The sequence below is a fragment of the Diceros bicornis genome, chromosome 31 (assembly GCF_020826845.1).
Source record: "Diceros bicornis minor isolate mBicDic1 chromosome 31, mDicBic1.mat.cur, whole genome shotgun sequence".
Lineage (NCBI taxonomy): Eukaryota > Metazoa > Chordata > Mammalia > Perissodactyla > Rhinocerotidae > Diceros > Diceros bicornis.
The window spans coordinates 12,112,820-12,122,544 of NC_080770.1; the positions used below are offsets into that span (position 1 = coordinate 12,112,820).

Here is a 9,725-nt window from a genome sequence, read left to right on the forward strand (position 1 = left end):
TCCCTTTCCTTTTCTCCTGATCTCTTATTGACTTTGGGGGAAATGAGAAGTTGCCTCCCTCAACCAAGAACTTAGGGGCCTGATTCTATGAGGAGGCAACGGGGCAGACATTTGTGGTCCCCACATCTTCATATGATTCTCCAAGCCGGACCTGCTGAGGCCCATTTGTCTTCCTGGCTCTATTAGGAAGTGAGTGCTGCCACTGTCACTGTGTGTGGTGCTGTCCAAGTGGTCATTTTTGCCCCTGGTGTTCTGATCCTGGTGATGTGAAGGAGAAATATGGACAAAGAGAAGCAACTCCACAAAATATTTTGCAGACGGTTATGCTTTTATTCTACGTGATTGGTACGAGATGGAACAGGGCCAAGATCCCACCTCCAGGATCCCATAGGAAGAGCCATCAGGAGAACTATGAACATCTAGAGAGGGCACATGACTGAGGTAGGATCTTCCTGGGAAGTGGCTGGAAAGACTAAGGTTAGGCCACAGAAGCCAGGCCGACGCGGTTGTTGGCTCTGTCGAAGACGGTGTAGTACTGGCGGATGAAGACGTCACCCAGGACCCAGAGTTCTCCAGAGCTGGTGTCGAGGTCCATGCCCTCAAAGCCGCTGATGCAGGACTCGTCCTCCTGGAGAAAAGCAGGATAAAACCAGAGATGGGACACAGACTCTGTGGTGACAGGTGCCGGGGGATCAGCATCAAGGACCATAGTTGTTGGCCCCGGACACATATTTCTGGCCTGATCCCCTACTAATTAGTCAGCATCACTGGTGCAGGGACCTGGGCATCAGTACTTCTTGCTGAATAACACTGAACCACTGGGCAAAATGAGTTTTCCACCTGAATTATAATAGAAGGTAAGGAGTTTTCCTGAGGCTCATGTGACTAAAGATTGTTCCTTGGTAGAGATGGTGGGAGCATCATAAGCCCTGACCCTATGGAAGTTAGGATCACCATCTGCCCACTCCTTTGTAGCTTTGATGTGGTCAATATCACGTGACTACCCTCACCACACTCTGAGCCTGGGGAAAGCTGTAGCTCTCAGAGGAGGAAAGTGAGGCTGAGAGAGGCTGCAGCTGGCTCCGAATCAATGGGCTAGTAATTGAGACCTGGAGCTAGGCTCAGGGGTCCAACTAGAAATCCTCTTTTCATGCCGTCAGTATTTGCCTCCCTTCTCCCCTTGGGGGTGCTGCATCCAAACTCATCATGCATTTATTTTGAATGGAGTCTTTTTCTCCGGTGGCTGTCCAGAGCAGATGTTAGCTTCAGCATGTGGAATTGCACATTTCCTTGTGCAAAGAGGGAGCATGTGGCCATATTCTATGGAGGCACATCTAGGTGGGAGGCCCAGAGCCCCCTTACCTCTAGGATGTAGGCACTGGCAGGCAGGGGGAACTCAACACCATTAATGGTGAAGATGACGTCGGGTAGGCTGTCGATGGCTGAGCAGCTGATCACCTCCTGGAGAGAGTGAGGGTTAGGAGGGATTACATTCCTTCTGCGTGGCAGACCCACCACCAGGGTCTAGAATGGGGCAGTCAAGCCTGGACCCACCTCGCTGGAGGAGCCTGCAGTGGCTCCAATGTAGCTCTGGATATTGTCAATGGCAGAAGGTGGGCCAGTCAGCAGAGAAGTGCCAGTGTCAACAATGGCCTGGCAGCCCTCGCTGCAAGCGATGGTCTCTCCGTTGATGGTGACGCTGAGGGCGAGAGGCAACTAAGGGTCCCCTGAGTCCCGATGGGGGTACCTCTTCCCAGGAGGAACCAAGTGACCCCAGAGGGTCCCTCCTCCTCGTCCATTGGCCAATACATAAAATATACACTTCTCTCCTTCACACACTCCTTCATTCATGCATTAATTACTCAACAAGTCTTTACTGAGTGCCTGTTCTGTGCTAGGCATGGGAGATGAAATGCGAAACCAGGCTGCCACACAGTTTCTGGCTGCAGGGAGCTCACAGTCTAGATGGAAAGAATAGTCATGATCAAAGAAGAGCAGCATGAACAGGGCACAGGACAGGGGAACAGAAACACAATCCAGGGTGAGGCTGGTGGTGGTGGGGAGCAAGCAGGGAAGGCTTCACAGGGAAACAGAGCCAGAGGTTGCCAAGGAGGTGAAGAGCTGGAGGAGGACATCCCAGGCAGAGGGGAAGGCATGCAAGGAGGGATAGAGACAAGAGGTGCAGAGGCGGGTGTGGGAGGAACTGATGAAGTTTTAGCATGGCTGAGTCAGACTGAGGGAACCTAGTGTCCTGGTTTGCCCAGGACAGTCTTGGTTTTAGTACTGAAAGCCTTGAGTCCTGGGAAACTGCTCACTCTTGGGCAAACCCAGAGTCACCCTAGCAGCCAGTTGGGGGAGGAACAGCTGGGGAATGAGGCCACATGTGGTAGGGACATGTCCAGAAGGAGAAGGTGGGAAGGAATGGGCTGAAACAACTTCTAAGCCATTTTGCCCTGTCTCTCGACTGAAAGTGACATGTTTCCTAGAGTGGGAGGAGCGTGTGCCTGTTCACGGTTTCCCTAAATGTCAAGACATGTGGAAGGTGGATCATCCAACTCTCCCCGGGGATGCTGGTGTCCTGTTTCCTGGACCAGAAGGAAAGTGGATGTCTCATCCTTGCAGAGCATGCAGTCCCAGGCAGCTCTCCTCCTTCAAGGAGGTGGCTTGCTCGGGGTCTCTCTGGCTTGGCCAACTCACACCTTCCCCTCCTGGGGTCCATTTCCCTGTGCTGGCTGTGCCAGCGGAATTCTGGAAAGCTTAGTTAACTTCGAGTCTAGAAAGAAATGAGATCTGGGGCATTTGCCAGGACAGTGCCCATCAACAGCGACCTCACCTGTCCACGGCGATTTGCCAGTAACCCTCATCAGAAACAGGCACCCAGTGCAGGCTTCCCGTGTAGTAAGAAGAATCAATGCCACCAAATATCACCACGCTGCCACTCTCGTCATCACTAAGGAAATGGGGGGAAAAGACAGGAATTCACTCATTCAACTGAACACCTCCTGTGTGCATCCTAGAGCTGCCCTTGGTTAGGCTCTTACCAGCACCAGGAGCTGCATGGAGTCTGTGCCCGACACAGTTTCTTTTCATCCTCACACCAAGGCCCATACAGTAGTCACTATGATTATTATTTCCACTTCACAGTGAGGAAACTCAGGCCCAGAGAAGTGAGGAGACTTGCCCAAGGTCACACAGGTGGGGAGTGCCAGAACCAGGATTAGAACCCAGGTCTTTCTGGTTCCAGAGTGTGTGATTTTCTTCACATCCTCACTCTCATTGCTGTGGGGACCTCAAGAGAAGTGAATGCATGACAGTGTTTGCTCTTAAGTATTTGATAGTATAGTTCTCTGGTTCTCAGCCAGGGGCAGTTTTGCCCCCAGGGGACATTTGCCAATGTCTGGGGACATTTTTGATTGTCATGATTGGGTGGGGTAGGGAGTGCCACTGCTGTCTAGTAGGTAGAGGCCAGGGAGGCTGCTAAGCAACCTGCGATGCACAGAACAGCCCCCAACAGCAAAAAGTTGTCTGTTCAAAATGTCCCTAGTGCTGAGATTGAGAAACCCTGAGCTATTGGAGAGATAAGACGGCCCCCATGGAATATCTAAGTACCCATAATGGCAGATGATATTTAGCAGCCGACCTGAATATTAAGTGAAGAAAAAGACAAAAGGCCCTCCCGTGGTACATTACTCCTGTTCTAAATTTCCTCCTGGTTACTAAAATATTCATTTCCTTAATCTCTGCTGTTTAGGGTTAGGTAGAGAAGCAAAGGTGGATGATAAGAAATTAATCACCAAAGAATGGGCCACGGATATAATAGTCCCCATGTCACCTTTCCTGTAAACGTCTGACAGTACAAGGCAACACAGTGAAATGTTAGCAGAACAGGGAACAACGAAGAAAAACAATAACAATGACAAATGGCTTCAAGAGAGGATGAGCGCGTCAGAGGAAAGTTGAGTGTCTCGGGAAAACTGATGACACTCTGATATTCTTGCACAATCCTCAACTCATCCAAAACCAACACTTGGTTTGTTCTTTATTCCTCTTAGAATTAACTCAAAGTCACAACTGGAACCTAGATTTTGTTAACCAGTGAGAGAAATTTGCGTTCGTCTTTTAAAAGTTTCATTGTTTAAGATAAGTCCCGATAAAATCTTCTTGTCATTGCTAGGGAATTTTGACCCCTGTTTTAAGTGGATTCATTTTAATGGTGGTCTTTTGGGGCCAACGATGAGGGGACTGGTGCTGGAGAGCAAATGACTAGTGACATTTGAGTTGTGTAAGGCAAGGTTACAAAGACTCACGCTGGTAAAATAAGATGAATGAACATGGTTCATGAGAGAGAGACTTGGCACCGTTCTCTCCAAAGCTATACCTCTCAAGCCTTAGACATTGACCTTTCAAATCCCTTGCTGACCAAGACCCTCTCTACCCCACCCAGCCCCAGACAGCCCTCTGCTGGGCCACGTGACCATGACCTCTCCGGCGGACTTACGAACTCAGGTAGACGGAGAAGAGGTCTTCGGAAATCAGCCCCTGGTCCCATATGTTGTCAAAGACAGGTGTGGCATCGGAGGAGGAGATGCTGGGGTAGGCCAGACCCAGGATGCCATCGAAGGGAGCGTAGTAAAATGTGGAACCGGGCTCCGTCTCACTCAGGCCAAAGATCTGGTTGGTGTCGTCGATGCCTCCAACCTGAGTGGGGGAACCGAGATGTTCACCATCAGCTTGTGTTGACTGAGCCCTGCGAGGCGCCAGCCCTGGGCCCAGAGCATCCCTAGTTCATTTCCTGTGGGACTCAGGTTCTGGCGCGTCCGTTGGAAGGAGGAGAGAGGGAGCCTCTTTGGTAATGTTTGTGTTTCTGCTGGAAGCAACCATTGTGGCTGGTCTCCAGAAGGCTACGGTCTGTGACTTAGTGTGAGAATTGGCTGCAGAACAGATGGGCACAGTGTGTTCGTGTTTCTGATGATCAGAAGCAAACTAGACCCCAGACAAATCAGAGCCCTTGACCCCTGCCCAGCCCTGGAAGGGTGGTGGTGCTTGTGGGGCTTTTATGGCTGGGGGGAGCCTGCAAGTGGAGGGAGAAGAAAGGGGAGGAGCTGCTAAAAGAGAACTGAGCCTTTTCCTACCTTCTCCCCGACTCCACAGCATTCAGCTTGAGTGGGGCTGAGGTTGCTTATGGCTCCAGGAATCCCAACCCCTTACCCACTACTGCCCCACCTAGAGATGTCTGTGACATCTCGGCCACTTCCACATCACCCTCCCCAATCAGGTTACTTTGAGGCTCACTGAGACCTGTATGGCTTGAATGAGCTGATTCTGGGGGGTGCACTGTGGCTCCCACAGTCCCCAGAAGCTGTCCCTAAGGCTGGGAAGGATAGGTGGTGAGCCAGCAGGTGCTCACCTTGACGGTATCATATCCAAGGATGCCTGTCATGCTGCCGGTGCCATATTCGATGGAGACAGACTCACTGGTGGCCTCGTAGGTGGAGGAGTCATCAGGGTTGAAGCGGTTATGGTTGGCTGTGAGGGCAGGAAGTGACATCGTCAACCTCCAAAAGACGAGCGAGAATCATGGCTGGGGATGTCTTTCTGGGGTGGGCTGCCTTGGTTCTGGGTGTGTTTTTGGAGGAGAAAGGTGACTTTTGCCCCAGAATTTGGAGACTAAGCATTCCCAGGTTCTATTCCTGTCTGGTTGGACCAATTGGGACCATCTCCCTGATGGAAGGTCCCCAGCCAACCCCACGGTCCTACCAAGGCCCCCCAGGCAAGCACTTAGCAGAGCAGGCCCACGGCTGCCCATGGAGATGAGCACCTTCACAGCAGCCTGTGTACAGCCCATCTTAGAGCTATAATGTCACAGTGACTGTGTTACAATGTTACAGCTCAAGTCATGAAGGGGAGGATTCCAGGGGCTCCTACTCTGAATTAAAAGTCAGTTAAAAAAGCCAGAAGAGTAAGGAACTTGAAACACCGTCCATGACTCCCAATGACAATGTCTCTGTCGTTAGCAAACCTATTGATTGTTTTTAAAAGTCAGAACATTGCTCAACTCAGTCATGATTTTGAGCTACTTTCTCATGTCAGGCTTGTGTCCCAGCTGGCTCTCCTGTAGCCCTTTAGCCCTGGCTTGCTTTGGTCACCCTCGACTCCCCTGAGCCTGGTTATTCAGGAGAGTTGCTTGCTGCCATTGGACTGAACCCCTTGGAGGCAGGGACCCTGTGTGATTCCGCCTGTATTCCCTGGACACCTAAGCCCAGTGCTGGGCACATAGTGGGTACTCAGGAAGGGCCTGTTGAGAGAATCCCTGAGGGACTCCAGCAGCTTGAAATCAGACCTATTTGAAGCCCCTGTGCCTTCAGGGCTCCCAGGTCAGTGGGTGCTGGGGGCCCTGTGCAGAACCAGGCACTCACTGCAGGCGAGACTGGAGCAGTAGGTGGAGGGCACCCACAGGTTGGAGGAGCCGGTGTCAAAGATGACGGTGAAATCCTGAGCAGGGGTTCCGATGCTGATGGTGCCAAAGTACTCCTCCTGCGGGGCAGGGACAGCATAGGTCACTCCCCATTCTGGGGCTCCCAGGGAGCAGGGCCTCCCCTGGGGCTTCTCCTCAGCTCACCTGCCCTCACTGCTCTCCTTGCCTTTCTCTCCCTGTCCAATGCATCCGTCCTTCAAGGCCCCATCTGGCCTCCTCTCCTACTTGATGTCCTCCCTTATTGCATCCCTGGTAGCCTCTGATTGTTTTCTTCTAAGCACCATTAACACCTAATCACAATCAGCAGGCCCTTCTTCAGCTCTTGGCTTGAATGTCTTAGTCTTGCCATCCTAGAGAACACACCATCTCGGAGGACAGGGTGGAACCTTACGGCACCCAGCAGAGTAAATGCTTAAATGCTCGTTCAGGTAATTCTCATCTGGAGGTAAAAAGTCATTGAAAGATGGAAACCCCAAGAGAGATCTTGTTTCAAATCAAGGTGTGTACAACGGATTTCGAGAAAGGGCGTATCAGGATTTTTATTTGTAGTGGCAGCCTTGTCTCTCTTTTCAGCTGTTCAAGCCAGGCTGGGCTGGATATTCTTTGATGATGACAAGCTCATTCCCATCCCAGGGCTTTGAGCTTGCTATTCCTTGTGCTAGGAAAATGTTAATTCTGGACCTTTCCTTGGCTGGCTCCTCCTCCTCAATCATTCAGAGCTCTAGTCAAATGTCACCTCCACCAAGAGGCCCTCCCTGACAACTTCATCTCAATGTGCCCTTCCCCCATTCCTCCTCTTCCCATTTGTCTAATTAATCAATCTTTTTTTGCATCACAGCCATTACTGACATTATCTTCCATTCCTATTTATTTGTCGCTTATTTGCCTTCTTCTCTAGAATAGAAGCTCCAGGAACTGTGCTTCTTCATCCTTGTTGCCTCAGCTCCTTGCACAGAGCCTCTGGCACATAGTAGATAGTTCATAAATCTTTGTTAAATGATTAAATGGGCTAACTTTACCAAGCTCTTACCAAGAGCCTCTCCTTTGCTATTCCTCCCAAGAAAACTTTATTGCATTAAATCCTCACAACAACCCTCTTGTGGTAAATATTCGTGGTTCTGTTTGAAAGACAAGCAAACTGAGGCTCACTCAGAGAATTTAAATGACTTGCCCAATGGCACGTGACTCAGAAGGATTAGAGCCCAGATTTGCACCAGTTCTGGTAGATTTTATAGGCTAAGATCTTAACGACAGACAACATTTCTTCCTACCATTGGCCCTGTGCCATTCACACAGGGACACAAAATATCTACCGATGGGCAGGATGTTGCCATTGGGTCCCAAATAGAACAGTGAGAGATCTTCCTGAGACTCCACACCAATCATGTCAACTCCCCTGGTTAAGATGATTTGGTGGCAATGAGGATGCAGACCCTCTTCAGAGACTCTGGTCTGGCTCCACCCACATACTCCCTCGGGCCTCTCTCTGCTCCACCCTCCCTCTCTGCTCTCCCTGAACACTGGCCTTTCCTCAAATGCACTCTTCTCCCAGCTGTCCCAGGATCTGGCACAAGCCGTCCTGCATTCTGGGACTCTCTCCTGTCCTCTTGGACCCCAGCTTCTCCTTCAATGCCCCAGAGAGTTGTCCCTACCTGCCACCTTCACCCCCTTCACAGTGTCATCTTCACTGCGTACCCCTCCGCCTGGTTGTACTTTTCGTGGATCGTGAGGCTCATTGATGATTGTCTGTTTCTCCCTAGCAGACTGTGAGACCCCTGAGGGCAGGAGCTATGCTTGGTTTTCTTCCCTGCTGCTTCCCCCGGGGCCAAGCACAGTGACTGGCACATAAGGAGGTGCTCTGCATACATAAACACTGAATGAATGAATGAAGGAAGAGATGAACGAAAGCAACATGTCAGAATGTGAGTTTTCCTGCCTGCCTTGTGCCGGTGAGAGCTGACCTCTGGGTTACTGCCTGTGGGCTCAGAGCCCTGATCCATCCTCCAAGAACACTGGAACCCCTCTCTCTTCTAGGCTAAATCCTCGGTGCTGCCCCTCCACTTCTCCTGACCATGCACTCACATCATAGTAGTTCTCCATGGACTCAACATGTGCCAAGGTGGCAGCCTCCTTGGGGAAGTACTTGTTGGCTAGGTTGCGGGGATGCGTCTTCTCCAGCAGGCCATGCTCGATCAGGTTCTTCCTCCAGGACTTCTTTCTAACAAGCGGAACCCTGTGGCAGAGCATTTGCAAATGGGATGGTTTGGAGGAGGAAGTGTAATTAGGGAAGGAGTCTGCTCATGGGATGCCATGGAAGGCCCTGAGGTAAAGGATGCTGCTCCAAGAGAGGAAGAAGGAAGGAAGTCAAGGGGGGAGATCCTCCCATTTTTTCTACACTACTGCAAAGAGGTTCAGTGGTTGCCCAAAGTCACCCAAACAGTGATGGAGCTGGCACCCAACTCAGGCTGGACTTGAGGGCCTGAGCTATGAACCACGTCTGCAGTAATGCCTCCTCAGAAGGACAGAGAGAGAAGAAAGGAGACTCAAGACGGTGGAAGAGAGCAAGGAGTGGTATGAAGGCAGAAGAGAAGAAAAATAAGGGAAGAAAGACAGTGTGACAGTGAAGGGACGCAGCCCCTCGGAAGCTGTTCTCCGTGCCCCGTGTCCCCCACACTCACTTGTAGATAAGGCACTCAGAGAGCGCCACCAAGCTGAGCAGCAGCAGCCACTTCATGGTTCTTCCTGGGCCCCAAGTCTCCAGAGAGGGGAAGATGGGTGGAAGGCGAACAGCAGCAGGCAGGAGCTGCTCCTTATACACAGCACAAGTCCTCGGGAACCGGCCTTATCAGCCTCCAAACGTCACCCGTTATCCTGACCCCAAACAGAAGGGTTCCGGATAAGATTGTCCCCGCCCCTGCGCCATGTTCTGAGAAGTTTCCAGTTGAGCAGCTTCCATTGCAACCACATCACATGGTTAGGATGGACCTGCAGAGAGTGAGCCATGGAGTGGTGGCTTCTTTCTCAAAGAATGAAAAGGGGCCTGCATGAGAACTTGACAAGATGAGTATTTTGACAAAATTGAACTTAACATTGAACAGGTGTCAAAGGAGCTCAGTGTACCCCGATTTGTCCTTGTAGGACAGATGGCTGGGGTGCTTGGAGAGCCGCTCCCCACTTAGCGATGGGCCATGTTCCTGTAGTGGCTAACCCAAAGCACACTCATAGGTCAGTGGTTGGGACTCAGGACACA

General features: G+C 51.1%; 1 protein-coding gene across 1 annotated transcript; it reads right to left on the bottom strand.

Annotated features, from left to right (window-relative positions):
- Nucleotides 1–423: 423 nt before the first annotated feature.
- Nucleotides 424–9,209, bottom strand: LOC131395523 (pepsin A-like). The gene is made up of 9 exons (XM_058527390.1): nt 9,154–9,209; nt 8,558–8,708; nt 6,417–6,534; nt 5,408–5,526; nt 4,499–4,698; nt 2,834–2,950; nt 1,555–1,699; nt 1,363–1,461; nt 424–628 (listed from the first exon to the last, which is right to left on the bottom strand). Exons 1-9 carry the CDS (start codon nt 9,207–9,209, stop codon nt 479–481), a joined length of 1,155 nt encoding a protein of 384 aa, XP_058383373.1. The 3' UTR covers nt 424–478.
- Between the last annotated feature and the right edge of the window lie 516 nt (nt 9,210–9,725).